Here is an 18,495-nt window from a genome sequence, read left to right as displayed (position 1 = left end):
CTGGCTGTGCTGAGTGCGGCGGCTGTGCTGAGTGCGGGCGGCTGTATGTGGCGCGGCTGTGCGTGGCTGTGCTGGGTGCGGGCGGCTGTGCTGGTTGCGGCGGCTGTGGACGGCTGTGCTGGGTGCGGCGGCTGTGCTGGGTGCGGCGACTGTGCGTGGCTGTAGGCGGCTGTGCGTGGCTGTGCTGGGTGCGGCGGCTGTGGACGGCTGTGCTGGGTGCGGTGGCTGTGCTGGGTGCGGCGGCTGTGTGTGGCTGTGGGCGGCTGTGCGTAGCTGTGGGCGGCTGTGCGTGGCTGTGCTGGGTGCGGCGGCTGTGCTGGTTGCGGTGGCTGTGGTGAGTGCGGCGGCTGTGGGTGGCTGTGCTGGGTGCGGCGGCTGTACTGGGTGCGGCAGCTGTGGGCGGCTGTGCGTGGCTGTGCTGGGTGCTGCGGCTGTGCTGAGTGCGGCGGCTGTGCTGGGTGCGGCGGCTGTGCGTGGCTGTGCTGGGTGCGGCGGCTGTGCTGGGTGCGGCGGCTGTGCTGGGTGTGGCGGCTGTGCTGGGTGCGGCGGCTGTGCGTGGCTGTGCTGGGTGCGGCGGCTGTGCTGGGGGCGGTGGCTGTGCATGGCTGTGCTGGGTGCAGCGGCTGTGCGTGGCTGTAGGCGGCTGTGCTGGGTGCGGCGGCTGTGCTGGGTGCGGCGGCTGTACTGGGTGCGGCGGCTGTGCGTGGCTGTGGGCGGCTGTGCTGGGTGCGGCGGCTGTGGACGTAAGTGGCGTAAGTAACAAATAGCTGTGGCATGAAGTGCCACAGCCTCATGGCACAGCAATTTGTTACTTGTGGAGGGTGAGTATACTTACCTGTCCCGTTCCACCGACGCCATTCCGGGCCATGAATATCCCCCTGCTCCCGGAATCGGCGCCTGCGCAGTCCGCGCTTTCCGGCGCCATTTTCTTGAAGACACATTGCAGTGTGTCTTCAAGAAAATGGCGCCGGAAAGCGCGGACTGCGCAGGCGCCTTTTCCGGCACCAGGAGGACAGATTTTCTGTGTCCTCCTGGTGCCGGAATCGGCGCCTGCGCAGTCCGCGCTTTCCGGCTTCTCCCTGTGTGAGTTCTCTGGTGATTAACAAGATGCCATTTGTGGTTAAAACATTTCCCACATTCTGAACAGGAAAGAGGCTTCTCCCCTGTGTGGGTTCTTTGATGGCTATCAAGATTTATTTTCCATTTAAAACATTTCCCACATTCTGAACATGAAAATGGCTTCTCTGCTGTGTGAGTTCTATGGTGATTAACCAAATCTGATTTCTCCTTAAAACATTTCCCACATTTTGAACAGGAAAAAGGCTTCTCCCCTGTGTGGGTTCATTGATGGCTATCAAGATTTATTTTCCATTTAAAACAATTCCCACATTCTGAAAATGAAAATGGCTTCTCCCCTGTGTGAGTTCTATGGTGAGTAACAAGCAATGATTTACGTGCAAAACATTTCCCACATTCTGAACAGGAAAAAGGCTTCTCCCCCATGTGAGTTCTATGGTGATAAACCAAACTTGATTTCTGGCTAAAACATTTCCCACATTCTGAACAGGAAAAAGGCTTTTCCCCTGTGTGAGTTCTATGGTGAGTAACAAGCATTGATTTACTTGCAAAACATTTCCCACATTCTGAACAGGAAAATGATTTCTTTGCTTTAGGAGCAGTTTGTTTTTTAATGCCTGTTTTGTGACTTTGATTTTCCTTAGTAGTCAGTAATGAATCAGAAGATGGGACCTGTTTCATAGGATCATATGATAGATCTTTGCTGTGAATGGATGATGATATATCTTCAGTTGTATCTTGTAAGATCTCAAGATGATCAGATTTAAAAATTGAAGATGTCAGCTGTCCCTCTGATCTCCTGGTACAGTCATCTGCTAATATAAACATTTTTTTAATAAAATGTCCTTGAGTTTTATATTATTTAACATTTCTACTTAAACTGTCAATAGAAATGGCAAGCTCTGTAAAAAAATATTTAAATTAATGAACTATTTACCAAGACAATGACAGTTCACAATTCAACAATAATGTCCAAATATATACTATGGCACTTCTTAGCATAGAGAACAACAATTAGGAGGTTCAGTGGAATCAACAGCTAGCTCCAATGAAGAGATCCACAGAAAGCCAAATAAAATCAATTATTTATTTAGTCAAATTTATAAAACCATAAAAATGAGACATACATAACAAAGAAATACCCAAGGGGCCAGAAAAATACCCTTGATATGCATGTATACCATCAGAGAAAAGAACTAATAACAGCCCATATGAATTAAAGCCTTGTGAAACATATATTGAATATAACACAATCCACCCAATAAATGTCTACTAGCAATATATAATAATATGGTACCAAACAAAGGAATCCGCACTATATTGATTAAAGTAGATATATATAGGGGTTGCGAAATATAAATAATCTCACCGCTATAAGTACGTATATTCTGTGGTATCAGGTAATCGGGTGATCCGGCGTTCCCCTGTCGCCCCGACGCGCGTTTCACCCGTACCTTCTTCCGGGGGCGTGAAACGCGCGTCGGCGCATCTCTGCTTCAGGAAAATGGCCACCGCGATCTCCATCTGCGCACGCGCGGCATGCCGCGGCCATTTTCCTGAAGCCGCGGCCAGCAGAGCGCCGCTTCTGCGCACGCGCGGCCAAAGGAAGATGGCCACCCCCACCGATCACCAATGAAATAGTGCACATCGCGCTCTTTTAACTCCCCTGTGCAGTGGATTCGGGACCTTGGGCATGCGCAAACCACTACGCCACCAACGGAAAACTAAGCAAGATCTGGGAGAATACACCACGCCCTTTTGACCAGACCAGCCTGATTGACAGGTGAAAACGGCTACTTTGGTAACGTATTTTGGCAGCATAGGTGGGTAATCGGGGTCCACAAAATACACTGTTGTAATGCACAGCTCAGGCCCTATTTAACAGTATTTTTATCTCATACATGAAAAAACGGGGTGACAGGTGCCCTTTAAGGATACTGTTAGGCTAAAGTTAGAGTTAGGATTTATTCTAAAGTTAGGGTTAGGCTAAAGAATAAGGCTTTTCTCAATTGTCTCACCAATATTTTGGTCACCTCAGTCACGTCACGTCAGTTTTCTATTTCCGGAAAAAAATAAAATAAAAACGAGTAAAATGGCCGGTCAGTGTTATAGTGCAGAGGAGGCTTATGCACTTTTATGTTCTGATGGCTAAGAAAGTGCGGCTCCAGATGGCGATGTGGATTTCGAGGGCTAAAGTAGCGACAGTGATAGCTCAGAAATGAGCAGCGATTCTGGTCCATCCTCACACACAAGGACCAGTACAATAAGAAGGACAAATAGCGCTTCTGGAGAAATGTCTCCAACTCAGGGAACAATGCCCAGTACTAGCGCTGTCCCTAGTGCTCGTGAATTGGCGCACACCAATGTCCAAGGGGCTTTGCCTCTTGATGTAGCATTTCCCAGATGGGAGGCTTCAGTTTTGGCTACTCCATTCATCCCTAATTTTAATCCCTTCATGACCTTGGGATTTTCCGTTTTTCCGTGTTCGTTTTTCGCTCTCCTCCTTCCCAGAGCCATAACTTTTTTATTTTTCTGTCAATATGGCCATGTAAGGTTTTATTTTTGTGAAACGAGTTGTACTTTTGAACGACATCATTGGTTTTACCATGTCGTATACTAGAAAATGGGAAAAAAAGTGCAATCCCACACTTGTTTTTTGTTTGGCTTTTTTGTAGGTTCACTAAATGCTAAAACTGACCTGCCATTATAATTCTCCAGGTCATTACGAGTTCATAGACACCAAACATGTCTAGGTTCTCTTTTATCTAAGTGGTGAAGAAAAATTCCAAACTTTGCTTAAAAAAAATAAAAAAAAATTGTGCCATTTTCCGATATCCATAGCGTCTCCATTTTTTGTGATCTGGGGTCAGTTGAGGGCTTATTTTTTGTGTTCCAAGCTGACGTTTTTAATGATACCATTTTGGTGCAGATATGTTCTTTTGATCACCCGTTATTGCATTTTAATGCAATGTCACGGCGACCAAAAAACTTAATTCTGGAGTTTCAAATTTTTTTCTCGCTACGCCATTTAGCGATCAGGATAATCCTTTTTTTGTTGATAGATCGGGCAATTCTGAACGCGGCGATACTAAATATGTGTAGGTTTGATTTTTTTTATTGTTTTATTTTGAATAGGGCGAAAGGAGGGTGATTTAAACTTTTATATTTTTTTCCCATTTTTTTTTTTTTTACTTTTGCCATGCTTCAATAGCCTCCATGGGAGGCTAGAAGCTGGCACAACTCGATCAGCTGAGCTACATAGCAGCGAACATCAGATCGCTGCTATGTAGCTGAATTACAGGCTTGCTATGAGCGCCGACCACAGGGTGGCGCTCACAGCAAACCGGCATCAGTAACCATAGAGGTCTCAAGGACCTCTATGGTTACTAAGCAGATGCATCGCTGACCCCTGATCATGTGACGGGGGTAGGCGATGCTCTCATTTCTGACCCAATGGCCAGAAGCGCCGGTTAAATGCCGCTGTCAGCGTTTGACAGCGGCATTTAACTAGTTAATAGCGGCGGGTGGAACGCGATTCCACCCGTCGCTATTGCGGGCACATGTCAGCTGTTCAAAACAGCTGACATGTCCCGGCTTTGATGCGGGCTCACCGCCGGAGCCCGCATCAAAGCCGGGGTTCTGACCTTGGACGTACTATCCCATCCGAGGTCAGAAAGGGGTTAATGCCATTCCTGGTATAAATGTGGAGGTGGAAAATTTTGGACCAGGTAATTGTTTTTAATTTGTTTCTGACAGATAGCTTGCTAGAGCATATTGTCCTTCAAATTTATATGCGTCCCAATTCATCAGCCAGAATTCACGATCCTATTATGCTAAATCAAATTTATGGACACCAACTTATGTCTTAGAAATGAAAAAAAGTTAAGGAATTCGCTATGGTGCTTGTTAAAAAAACGAGCATTCGGTCCTATTGGTCCAACCGCCCTGTTCAAGCCACCCCGTAATTCCTAGGACCTGTTATGAAATGCTCATGAAATTTTGGTATTTTAATGACAATAGTCAATGCCTGCCCAGAAAATGACAGACTATTCAAAACCAGACCTATCATCGAAGACTTGACAGAAAAGTACTTAAAGCTCTACACCCCAACAGAAAACATTTCCATTGATGAGTTCCTTGTAAAATTGAAAGGAAGACTGCACCTCAAGCAATTTATTCCTTCCTTCTAAAAGGGCAAGGTTCGGAATAAAGCTCTATAAAACGTGAGACAGTTCAATTTATGAGGGGAAAGATTGCCAACTAAACTCACCAGGATGCCCTACTTATCTGGGGACAGCTGGAAAAATCGTTTGGGAGCAGATAACTCCATTTTTACAAAAAGGCTACAATCTGTATGTTGACAAGTACTACACCAGCATACCCAGGGCCGGCTCCAGGTTTTAGAGGGCCCCGGGCGAAAGAGTCTCAGTGGGCCCCCCCTTTAACACATAGCACGATTCATGATGCACAGATACAGCAGAGAAATATAGCATAGCCACATAGCATATAACACAGCCCACGTAGCATATAGCACAGCCACGTAGTGGATAACACAGCCCACGCAGTATATAACACAGCCCACGTAGCGTATAGCACAGCCATGTAGTATATAACACAGCCACGTAGTATATAACACAGCCACGTAGTATATTGCACAGCCCACATAGCATATAACACAGCCACGTAGTATATAACACAGCCATGTAGTATATTGCACAGCCCACGTAGCATATTGCCCAGCCACGTAGTATATTGGCCAGCCACGTAGTATATTGGCCAGCCACGTAGTATATTGGCCAGCCACGTAGTATATTTCCCAGTCACGTAGTATATTGCCCAGCAACGTAGTATATTGCCCAGCCACGTAGTATATTGCCCAGCCACGTAGTATATTGCCCAGTGACGGAGTATACAGCACAGAGTCACGTAGTATACAGACTGTGATATATGTGATGCAGTAACCCCTGTAACAGGTAGGGGGCGCTGCATGGTCTCCCCGGGATGTGCACGGAGTTGTATTGAAGCCGTGAGAATTGACCTGCAGTGATGTCAGGATCACGTGACCAGTCCATGTGATCCATTACTGTGGGTGTGGTTACAGGTACATAACGTGACCAGAGTGTGGGTCACAGGTTCCTGTGTGGTTCCAGTGTTTGGACCTGAAGGGTCCAAGTGCAAAATCCCTGAGGGAGTTCCTGAGGGCTCGGTGTGTTCCTGTGTTGGAAGCCTGAGAGGAGGCTTCCTGGAAAGCACCTGCTGGCGTGGGAGGTCCTAGGAGGAGGACCGGATCCCGGAGCAGTGCACAGTGGAACTGGGGAAGCTACAATCCTTCAGTGGCTCTGGACTGACTAGTGTGTGCCGGCCAGGCAAGTTGGTGATCCCTGTAAGGCAGCTTACCCGGAGGTGCGGACTGGCAAGGAGTCAGCAGGTGGAGCTGGAGCTCCCGTCAGGTATCGTACAGGCCGGTAGTGCTTGTGAAGTTCTATGAACTGTGTGGTCTCCCTTGGGAACTGGTTAAGGGAGGACCAGCGTGTTAGTGGCCGTGAGGCAAAGCCGTACACTGAAGTGTTAGAAGCTGCAAGTTAATATCACCAGTTGGTGCCTGTTGTGTTTCATGTTATGAACTGTGCGTACCCCGGTTTATGAGGCTTAATAAACCGCATGGACTGCTTTGTTTTATAAACCCGTGCCCGTGTGCTTGAATATCGCGGCCAAGTGAGTGTCCCCCAACACTCTCAGTAAGAGAAACCTTACAATTGGTGGAGAATTTTGGCAACAATCCCGCTAGCACACGTGGAGTTAATTGCTGTGGCAGAGACACGAAGGTGACAAGCGTCTGGCGGTAACTCGGCGGGGTTACGAAAGTGACAAGCGCCTGCTGTGACTCGGCGGGGTCACGTAGGTGACAAGCGGCAGCGGTGGATCCGTGCAGAGCCGTGTGGAGAGTAGCCGTGGTTGCAGCGAGAGGTTCCACAGCAGGCGGAGCTGTAGTGGCTTGTGGTTGGCAGCACCTGGAGGTGCCGGTTGTGTGTTACTGCAGCGGGAGCTGTGGCGGTACCAGCAGGAGCTGGTGAAAGTGACATAGAAAAAAAAATAAATAAATAAATTTCTTTTTGTGCAGACTCTTAAAGGGCCAGTACAAGCCCAGAGACATTGGGGTGTACTGTGTGAACTGGGGCCTGAGTACCGTGGGGGAGTCCACGGGGTGTATCCCAGGGAGGGGATTATCCCTAATAGTGAGCGGTGGCCCAAACGGGAATGGTTGCCCAAAAGGGGGCGGAGACCCAAAAAGGGGCGGTAACCCAAATAGGGGTAATGGCCCAAAAAGGGGTGGAATCCCGAAGGGGGGCTGAATCTCGAACCGGGGTGGTATCAAAAAGCGGAGCACTTGCCCAGAAAGGGGGCGGAGCCAAAAAAGGGGCGGCAATCGGTGAGGTGTCACGACTGTGTCCTTTCTGGCTGGATGGAAAGTGTGTGCAAGGGTTGATAGACCCGGGGAGAGAAGCGTCTGTGCTGAGAACCCGTCCAGGAGATTCTGTGTCACCTGGCGACACTGAATATCTCCAGGTAGCCACTATCTACATTGTCGCAGCGGAGGTTTCCACATACCATGAGGTGGTTGTAGACCCGATCTTGCCGTATCCTATGGTAATAGGACAAGATTTGGTAGCACTGTGGGAAAAGGCTGAAGTGTTTGTGGATATAATGTGGATGTCAGTTAGTAAGGTTGAGAAGGCAGGCCTGACCAGAGGGAAAGGTTCGACTGCCCAACTAACTGACCTGACGTCACTTGAAGTGTGCCACAATACGACTGGTAGTGGTCTGCTGGATAAAACATGTGGAGCTGACACCCAGACAGAGAGTGACTTGCAGGGTCATCAGACTGTGGGGTGTGACACAGATTCTGGGGGTGACTGTGACAAGTCATGGCCAGTAACAAACGCGTATGCCCTGGTGACAGGTGGAGGACGGGGTCCAGGTCCTGTGGTAACGGGTGGAGGACGGGGTCCAGGACCTGTGGTAACGGGTGGAGGACGGGGTCCAGGACCTGTGGTGACGGGTGGAGGACGGGGTCCAGGACCTATGGTGATAGGTGGAGGACGGGGTCCAGGACCTGTGCTGACGGGTGGAGGACGGGGTCCAGGACCTATGGTGACAGGTGGAGGACGGGGTCCAGGACCTGTGCTGACGGGTGGAGGACGGGGTCCAGGACCTGTGGTGACGATTGGTGGCGACTCCCATTCAGACGGTGACGCCAGTGGAAAAGAGTGTAATAAGGTTGACTCAGGCAATTCTTCCTCCCGTCGACGGAGACGTAAAAGAGCCAAAGGGGCTGAACCCGTTGCTCCGTGTGGGGAATTGACGGAAGATGCTGAGGACCTGGGGTGTATGAAGTACTCTGTAGTCCCAGGGAAAAGGGACGAACCTAATGACGTCACCGCTGAGACCCAAGAGAGGGCCGACCCTGACAGTGCAGAGTCGGAGGGTGCGGAAGTGGAGGAGGCCACCAAGGAGATGGTGCCGGAAGTGAATACCTCCTCAAGTGATGGATGTTTCACCAGTCCGGAGGATGGGAGAAGCGAGATGGAATTGGTTATAGAGACGGTGAACGACCATGTCGAACAAGAAAGGGTCCTGAAACAAGCGGCTGAGCGCAGAGTGGATGAGCTGGAGAAGGAAGTCTCGGAGCTCAGAGGCCACCTGTTCAGGCGGCAAAGTGTGTATCAGACCCTAAAGGAAGACATTGTAGTGCTTAGAGAAGCACTGAAAGGCCCTCTACAAGGAAAAGAGGTGGTGGTCGCAGACTTCTCGTGCCAGTACCAGAGTGGTAATGAGAGTAAAGCTGAAGAGGAGTTGGCGCTAAAAGCAGAACAAGATGGTCACCCGGTTGTGACAGGTGTCTTGATGGAAAGGTCCATGGCAAGGCAGGAGCCATCTGTTCTTGAAGGAAGTGAGACTCCGCTCTTCAAGTGCGTGATAGATGTACCCGTAGAGGCGCAAGATGCATGTACCCGCAAGGGTGTGCATGAGGCCTTTGAAAAGGCAGTGGAAGCGTCTAGTGTGCACTGGGCACTGGAGACGAAACAGTTGGTGGTACTGTCTACTAAGGAAGTCACAGTGAAGAGGGTGGCTGTCCTGAGGGACATGCACCTACGGTGCCTCCGCACGAAGCAGAGGGTCCTGTGGGAGAATGGTGAGGCCACTCGTTGTTTGGAGCAAGCCAGGAAAGCTCAAAGTCGTCTGGGCTTGGTAGAGGACACAGTCCAAGTGCCCAGAGCTCTGGTAGCGAAGCTCATTGGCCGATTTGGAAAAGCGATGCAGGAGATGGTGGATGTGTCAGGTGTGAAGAGACTGAGGATTCCGGCTGAAGACGAGGCCCAGGTGGGTGAAGATGGAATGGTGTCATTCCTGGTTGTCGGGTCCAAGGAGAGTCTAGCGAATATCCGGATGCTCCTGAAGTATCGCGTGGCCTACCTGAGAGAAATAGAGCAGCTGAGACTGTACAGACGGCAGGTCAATAAACAGCTGCAGAACACAAGGTGGCAGCCGCCTTCTTCCCAACGAAAAGGAAACAAAAAGGACATGTACAGTAGTAGACGTAGTGATGGAGGGTCAGACTCTGATCAGTTGCTAGTCTCGACTGTAAGTGGGACTAATGTCCGTACCAACCGTGGGTGGCGACCCTGGAGAGAGAGGTCGAGTAAAGAGACAAACTTGACTAAAGGTTTGGTGTCACGGACAGACTGTAACTTAAGGGCCAAAGCTCAAGGCCTACATGTTGACCGCTGGGGGCGGGGTAAACTCAACAACTGGATGGGTCTGTGTGATGCTCAAAACCGACTGAGACGGTTCTCTCGACAGGTAGGGCAAGGCAACGTGCATGACATATCCCGTGATCCCACGTGTATGACAGGTGTTCAACCCTACAGGTGTGAACAGAGGGGGGGGGATATGTGATATATGTGATGCAGTAACCCCTGTAACAGGTAGGGGGCGCTGCATGGTCTCCCCGGGATGTGCACGGAGTTGTATTGAAGCCGTGAGAATTGACCTGCAGTGATGTCAGGATCACGTGACCAGTCCATGTGATCCATTACTGTGGGTGTGGTTACAGGTACATAACGTGACCAGAGTGTGGGTCACAGGTTCCTGTGTGGTTCCAGTGTTTGGACCTGAAGGGTCCAAGTGCAAAATCCCTGAGGGAGTTCCTGAGGGCTCGGTGTGTTCCTGTGTTGGAAGCCTGAGAGGAGGCTTCTTGGAAAGCATCTGCTGGCGTGGGAGGTCCTAGGAGGAGGACCGGATCCCGGAGCAGTGCACAGTGGAACTGGGGAAGCTACAATCCTTCAGTGGCTCTGGACTGACTAGTGTGTGCCGGCCAGGCAAGTTGGTGATCCCTGTAAGGCAGCTTACCCGGAGGTGCGGACTGGCAAGGAGTCAGCAGGTGGAGCCGGAGCTCCCGTCAGGTATCGTACAGGCCGGTAGTGCTTGTGAAGTTCTATGAACTGTGTGGTCTCCCTTGGGAACTGGTTAAGGGAGGACCAGCGTGTTAGTGGCCGTGAGGCAAAGCCGTACACTGAAGTGTTAGAAGCTGCAAGTTAATATCACCAGTTGGTGCCTGTTGTGTTTCATGTTATGAACTGTGCGTACCCCGGTTTATGAGGCTTAATAAACCGCATGGACTGCTTTGTTTTATAAACCCGTGCCCGTGTGCTTGAATATCGCGGCCAAGTGAGTGTCCCCCAACACTCTCAGTAAGAGAAACCTTACAAGACTTAAAATAAAAAATAAACATATACTCACCCTCCGATGAAATTCTGGCCCTGTACCGCATGCGGCAGCTTCCGGTCCCAGGGCTGGTATGAGCGCAGGACCTGTGATGACGTTGCGGTCACAGGTCACATCCTTGGCACCGGAAGCTGCCGCTTGCATGGAGCGGTCACCGGAGTGTTGCGAGGAGCGGGAAAGGCGACGGATGGTGAGTATAGCAGGTTTTTTGTTTTTTTATTATTTTTAACATGACATATTTTTACTATTGATGCTGCATAGGCAGCATCAATAGTAAATAGTTAGGGACACACAGGGTTAATAGCAGCAGTAACGGAGTGCGTTACACCGCGGCCCGTTACCGCTGCCATTAACCCTGTGTGAGTGGTGACTGGAGGGGATTATGGAGCGGGCACTGATTGTGGGGAGGAAGGAGTGGGCGCCGGGCACTGACTGCAGGGGAGGGACTAATCGGACTGTGCCCTTCGCTGATTGGTCGTGGCAGCCATGACAGGCAGCTGCCGAGACCAATCAGCGACGACAGAGGCCGCGACCAATGAATATCCGTGACAGAAAGAAAGACAGAAGGACAGACAGAAAGACGGAAGTGTGACCCTTAGACAATTATACAATATATATATATATATATATATGTAAACTTCTCACCTGTGTCTTGCCTCTCTGTTGTGTTTTCTGTCTCACTTCTTACATCTTTTCTGTCTCCCGCTCTGATTTTTACATTTCCTTAATCCTTTCTGCCTTCTTCTCCCTGCTTGTCTGTGGCTCCACCCCCGACATTTAGTCCCGCCCCTCCATGGCTCTTCACAGTGTGAGAGCTGTGACGCTGCTGGAGGGGAGGGATCCGATGCTTCTGCTGCTGACTGCAGGTGCGGTGAGTAGTGTCACAGCGTGTGTGACTGTGTGCCCTTGCTACACTGCAGCCAGCAACTCTCTGCACGGCCACGCGCACTGCCAGCGCTCTGCTCCAGTCCTCACTATGCAGAGAGGAAGGAGCAGAGAATGAGTGCGCGCAGATGCGCTGATACCCGGTGTTCCAGCACGCCGGCTGTACCAGGAGTGGAGAGCAGAAGTGAGGGGCCGCTCGGGCCCCTCTCTGCTCACCGGGCGGGCACCATATGCCAGTAAGGGTAGGGCTGTAATGCCCTGATGGCGGCCCTGCAGGGAGGGATGAAGTCCGGCTTCGGGGCCCCCCCAGGAGCACATGATGCGCATTAGTGTCGGCAGCAGTGTCTTACCGTTATGGGCCCCCTCCGTCTCGTCAGGGCCCCGGCAGTTGCCCGGGTACGCCGGGTGCTGACGCCGGCCCTGAGCATACCCCCACACCAACAGGGATCCACTACTCCAAAACCTGTGTCTGTCATTGACTACAACAAATACATGGGGGGTGTGGACCTTGCAGAGCAGGTTCTACAGCCATACCAGGTATCAAGAAAATCATACACCTGGTATAAAAAGTTAGTCATTTATTTGTTTCAGGTGGCCACATATAATTCTTTTGTGTTATATAAAAAAGCCTGAAATGCAGATACTTCCTTGATTATCAGGAAAAGGTCATTGAAAATCTTGTTTTTGAAAATTTTGTCCCCGCCAATCCTTTAGAATCTGAAGATCTTAGAAAACTCACTGAGCAACATTTTATTGCACTCATTCAAGCAACTGAAACAAGGAAGAACCCCCAGAGAAGATGTCGTGTATGTTCCAAGAGAGGAATGAGGCATGATACCCGCTATTATTGCCCACAATGCCAATCAATGCCTTCATGGCTCAATGCCTCCATGGCTGATTTAAAATCCTCCACACAGAACCAAGTTTTTAAACTGTTTTGACATGCAAGAATTTGGTTTATTATTTAGTGACAGACACATTTGAGTAGAGCTGACTTAACAATTTCCGGGGGTACGTCTCCAGAGATACAAGCTGGGCACAATATATTGGGTACTACAATGACATTTGTGCAATTTTTGCTCTAAAACTTCCACTACGTGTTTCTAGAAATCAGCTGTGTAGTGAAAATGGTCACTATATCCATAGATGAATTAGCAGAGGGGTGTCATTTCCAAAATGGGGTCCCTTCAGGGGGATTCTGTTGTTCTGGCACTTAGCGGCTCTCCAAAGTGCCATAACAGCAGTATCCCCACTGAAGTGACCCCATTTTGGAAATGACACCCCTCTGCGAATTCATCTATGGGTGTAGTGACCATTTACATATCTACCTATTTTCCAAAGTAAAATTTTGGGTTAAAGCAACATTTTAATGGTAAAAATGTAATTATTTTTTCTTCACTGCCCAATGGTATAATTTTCTATGGAACAGCTGTGGTGTCAGTATGCTCACTGCACCTCTAGAAGAATTCATTCAGGGAAGTATTTTGTAAAATGCAGTCACTTTTGGGGGCTTATGCAGTTCTGGCACCTCAGGGGCTCTGACAATGTGACATGTCACCCACAAACAATTCCAGCAAAATCTGCTCACCAATATGGCGCTCCTTCCCTTCCGAGCTCTGCCATGCGCCAAAACAGTGGTTTTCCCCCTCATATGGGATGTCAGCATACTCAGGACAAATTGCACAACAGCGTTTGGGGTCCAATTTCTCCTGTTACCCTTGCGAAAGTAAAAAAATAAGGTCTAAAGGAAAATTTTTGTGAAAGAAAAGTAAATGTTTATTTTTTCCTTCCACATTCCATTCATTGCTGTGAAGCGCCTGAAGGGTTAATAAACTTCTTGAATGTGGTTTTGCGCACCTTGAGGGGTGCAGTTTTTAGAATGGTGTTACTTTTGGGCATTTTCTGTCATATTGACCCTTCAAAATTCACTTCAAATGTGATTTGGTCCCTAAAAATAATGGTTTTGTAAATTTTGTTCTAAAACTCAGGAATCACTGGGCAACTTTTAACCCTTCTAACTTCCTAACAAAAAAAATTGTTTCCAAAATTGTGCTGATGTAAAGTAGACATGTGGGAAATGTTATTTATTAACTAGTCTGTGTGATATGACTCTCTGATTTAAGAGCATAAAAACAAAAATTTTGAAAATTGCGAAATTTTCAAAATTTTTGCCAAATTTCCATTTTTTTTAACAAATAAACGCAAGCTATATAAAATAAATTTTTAGCACTATCATAAAGTACAATATGTCACCAGAAAACAATCTCATAATCACCAGGATTCCTTGAAGCATTTTAGAGTTATGACCTCATAAAGAAACACTGGTCAGAATTGAAAAAATTGGTCTGGTCAAAAAGGCAAAAACAGGCTCTGGCGCAAAAAGGTTAATATTTTGTTGCTGTCATGCCGGCGCCCGCTGACATACTTGCCTCCACTGACATGCTGGCGTCCGCTGCCGCTGCTGCTTCCGCCTCTGGGTCCTCTTCCCTGCTCTCGCTCACCACTCCAGGCGCCGCGCTGGTTGCTCGACCTGTCATCCTGCCGCCCGGGGGTTCCAGCGTGGTGTCCTCTCTCCCTTCGGTCCATGTCAGCCCCGTGCATACGCCTTAGGTTGTGGGCGCGGGCTCCTCTGCCCTCTTAACCCTCTATGTACCTTCCCAGAGGCGTTAGCGCTCCTATCAGGTGTCAGCACAGGGTATATCAGGCGGCTCCTCCATATTGGAGGAGCCTGATTACCGTGTGCTTACTGTATGCTGTTTTGGCCCTGTTTTGACTACCTGTGCGGTTCTGACTACCTGCCCCCTCCTGACTACCTGCCCTCTCCTGACTACCTGTTCAGTCCTACCCCTCTGTTTTTCCCTGTTACCTAGCTTGTACTTCCGTTCGAGTATTCCGTCTTGGTGGTTCCATCTCTCTTGCTCAGATCCAGTCCAGTTTACCTTCTCTCCTTGGTCCTTCTCCTCTTGAGCTGCCCCTCTTGGTGCCAGCTGTCGCGGAACTTGACTCCCTCAGGTCTGCCCCTAATGATCCCGGTATAGGGGTCGGCTCTCCCAAGTCCACTCGCTCGTGGGAGCTTCAGTGCCGCGACCCAGAGGGTCCACTCTCATAGCACATCCCTCCTTAGACATCACAGTGTAATCAGGCCATGCACCCCCCCTGGTACCACAGCCGCAACTCAAAAATAATTGCTCTTTTGCGTGAAAATCAGACCCGGATCGTGTCCGTTATGAAATGTATGGACACTTGGCTGACCGCCTTACACACTTCCAATCCAGGGAATGTTCCTCTGCTGGCAGGGCTCCAGCAGGAGTTCGCGCAGTAGCGAGCGTGATACTCAGTCCCATATTCTTAGTTACATGGCATCCGTTGATGACCACTTACTTTCTCTTCAGTCCTCTACCCCTGCTTCTGCCACTCTCCGTGATCCTGCACCTCATCCGCCACCTCGTTTGGGAAAGCCTCCTAGATATAGCGGAGATCCCAAATTGTGTCGGGGTTTTCTAAACCAGTGCAGTCTACACTTCGAGCTCCTGCCCCAGCAATACCCGTCTGATCGAGCCAAGGTGGCGTTTATCGAGTCCAATCTCGAGGGGGAGGCTTTAGCTTGCGTGAACCCCTGTGGGAGTGGGATGACCCTGTTGTCTCTAGTATTCAGAACTTCTTGGACACTTTCCATAAGGTCTTTGATGAGCCAGGGCACTTGGGGAGAATACGGGACAATATGCTATCCGCTTCCGAACACTATCGTCAGAGCTGGGGTGGAATAATGAGGCATTGGTAGGGGCCTTATAGGTAAGATAAAGGATGAGCTCGCCTACCACTTTAGAGGACCTTATATCCATCTCGTGAGGCGGTTAGGGAAAGGAGGTCTTTTAGGTTTATCAGGGTTCCTAGTCCTTGTCCGACCAGGCTTCCCAGTACTTCTGCTCCAGAACCTATGCAAGTTGATCATATAAAGTTGTTGCAGCAGCGGCGCAGGGAGAGATTAGCGCAGGGTTTGTGTCTCTATTGCCACCCTGGTTCCCCGACCTGTCTTCTTGCCGCCTGGGGGTTCTTGTGTGGTGTCCTCTCTCCTTCCGGTCTGTGTCAGCCCCATGCATGCGCCTTTGGTCGCGGGCGCGCGCCCCCCTACCCTCTTAACCCTCTCTGCACATTCCCAGAGGCGTTAGCGCTCCTATAAGGTGTCAGCACAGGGTATATCACGCGGCTCCATATTGGAGGCGCCTAATTACCGTGTGCTTACTGTATGCTGTTTTGGCTCTTTTTCCTGACTACCTGTCCGGAACTGACTACCTGCCTTCTCCTGACTACCTGTTCCGTCCTACCCCTCTGTTTCTCCCTGTTTCCTAACCTGCACTTGCCTCAGAGTACTTTGTCTTGGTGGTTCCGTCTCCCTAACTCCGGTCCTCAGAGTACTTTGTCTTGGTGGTTCAGTCTCCCGAACTCCGGGACAATATGCTATCCGCTTCCGAACACTATCGTCAGAGCTGGGGTGGAATAATGAGGCATTGGTAGGGGCCTTATAGGTAAGATAAAGGATGAGCTCGCCTACCACTTTAGAGGACCTTATATCCATCTTGTGAGGCGGTTAGGGAAAGGAGGTCTTTTAGGTTTATCTGGGTTCCTAGTCCTTGTCCGACTAGGCTTCCCAGTACTTCTGCTCCAGAACCTATGCAAGTTGATCATATAAAGTTGTTACAGCAGCGGAGCAGGGAGAGATTAGCGCAGGGTTTGTGTCTCTATTGCCGCCCTGGTTCCCCGACCTGTCTTCTTGCCGCCTGGGGGTTCTTGCGTGGTGTCCTCTCTCCTTCCGGTCTGTGTCAGCCCCATGCATGCGCCTTTGGTCGCGGGCGCGCGCTCCCCTACCCTCTTAACCCTCTCTGCACATTCCCAGAGGCGTTAGCACTCCTATAAGGTGTCAGCACAGGGTATATCACGCGGCTCCATATTGGAGGCGCCTAATTACCGTGTGCTTACTGTATGCTGTTTTGGCTCTTTTTCCTGACTACCTGTCCGGAACTGACTACCTGCCTGCTCCTGACTACCTGTTCCGTCCTACTCCTCTGTTTCTCCCTGTTACCTAACCTGTACTTGCCTCAGAGTACTTTGTCTTGGTGGTTCCGTCTCCCTAACTCCGGTCCAGTCCAGTTTACCTTTTCTCCTTGGTCTGGTCTGCGGTCCTCTTGTCTCCTCTTGAGCCGCCCCTCTTGATGCCAGTTGTCGCGGTACTTGACTCCCTCGGGTCTGCCCCTAACGATCCCTGTATAGGGGTTGGCTCTCCCAGGTCAGATCGCTTGTGGGAGCTTCAGTGCCGTGACCCAGAGGGTTCACTCTCATAGCACGTCCCTCCTTAGACGTCACAGTTGCACCACCATTTGAGGCAATCACTGCAATCAAATGATTCCTGTAACTGTCAATGAGACTTCTACACCTCTCAACAGGTATTTTGGCCACTCCTCAAGAGCAAACTACTCCAGTTGTCTCGTGTCTAAAGGTTGCCTTTTCCAGACGGCATGTTTCAGCTCTTTCCAAAGATGCTCAATTGGATTTAGATAAGGGCTTATAGAAGGCCACTTCAGAACAGTTCAATGTTTTCCTCTTAGCCATTCTTGGGTGCTTTTAGGTGTGTGTTTTGGGTCATTATCCTGTTGAAAGACCCATGATCTGTGACTGAGACCAAGCTTTCTGACACTGGGCAACACATTACTCTCTAGAATCCCTTGATAGTTTTGAGATTTCATTGTACCCTGTACAGATTCTAGGCATCCTGTGCCAGATGCAGCAAAGCAGCCCCAGAACATAACAGAGCCTCCCTGTCTTGATGGTGGGTGTATCCCCTCTCTCGTTGGGAGCCATCGTGGCGATAGGAAAAAGTTCAATTTTTTTTCTCATTTGTCCATAGGACATTCTCTCAGAAGCTTTGTGGCTTGTCAACATGTAGTTTGGCACATTCCAGTTTGGCTTTTTTATGATTTTTTTTCATCAATGGTGTCCTCCTTGATCGTCTCCCATGAAGTCCACTTTGGCTCATACAACGATGGAAGGTGCGATCTGACACTGATGTTCCTTGAGCTTGAAGTTCACCGTTAATCTGTTTAGAAGTTTTTCTGGGCTCTTTTGTTACCATTCATATTATCCGTCTCTTTGATTTGTCATCAAGTTTCCTCCTGTGGCCAAGTCCAGGGAGGTTGGCTACAGTCCCATGGATCTTACATTTCTGAATATGTGCAACTGTAGTCACAGGAACATCAAGCTGCTTGAAGATTCTCTTATAACTTAACCTGTAACATGTTTGTCTATAATTTTCTTTCTAATCTCGAGACAACTCTTTCCTTTCCTTCCTCTGGTCCATGTTGAGTGCGATACACACCATGGCACCAAACAGCACAGTGAGTATCTGTAGCCCTATATACAGGTCACTCAATGATTCCAAGATTGTAGACACCTGTGATGCTAGTTAGTGCACACACCGCGATTTAACATGTCCCTTTTGTCACATTATTTTCAGGGGTACCATCATTTCTGTTCAGGAATATTTCATGAATTTTATTTTTTTTTTTAGTTTTGTGGAAGCATGGTTGAAAAGCAATGTCTGACTTTCATTTGTTCATTTTCATAGATCTTTTATTTCTTATTACTTTTGTCAGATTCAAGTTATTTCTGTCACCATTGTGGGTTTTTCTGTCATTAAAAGAGGGATACCAACAATTTTGACCACATACAGTACAGACCAAAAGTTTGGACACA

General features: G+C 49.1%; 1 protein-coding gene across 2 annotated transcripts in view; it reads right to left on the bottom strand.

The window, feature by feature from the left end:
• Positions 1 to 1,083: 1,083 nt before the first annotated feature.
• The window catches only part of LOC143767703 (gastrula zinc finger protein XlCGF66.1-like), an 86,038-nt gene continuing 68,626 nt past the window's right edge, over positions 1,084 to 18,495 (bottom strand). Inside the window, exon 7 of one of the 2 annotated variants that reach the window (XM_077256210.1) lies at positions 1,084 to 1,892. In XM_077256210.1, coding sequence (XP_077112325.1) covers positions 1,342 to 1,892 — 551 coding nt within the window. In that variant the 3' untranslated portion in view covers positions 1,084 to 1,341. The remainder of the gene's footprint in view (positions 1,893 to 18,495) is intronic. The other variant, XM_077256211.1, reaches the window with a different exon arrangement.

This window comes from Ranitomeya variabilis, chromosome 4 (assembly GCF_051348905.1).
Source record: "Ranitomeya variabilis isolate aRanVar5 chromosome 4, aRanVar5.hap1, whole genome shotgun sequence".
NCBI classification, from domain to species: domain Eukaryota; kingdom Metazoa; phylum Chordata; class Amphibia; order Anura; family Dendrobatidae; genus Ranitomeya; species Ranitomeya variabilis.
Note: the sequence above shows the minus strand (reverse complement) of the source record. Positions and strands in the feature narration are given on the sequence as shown.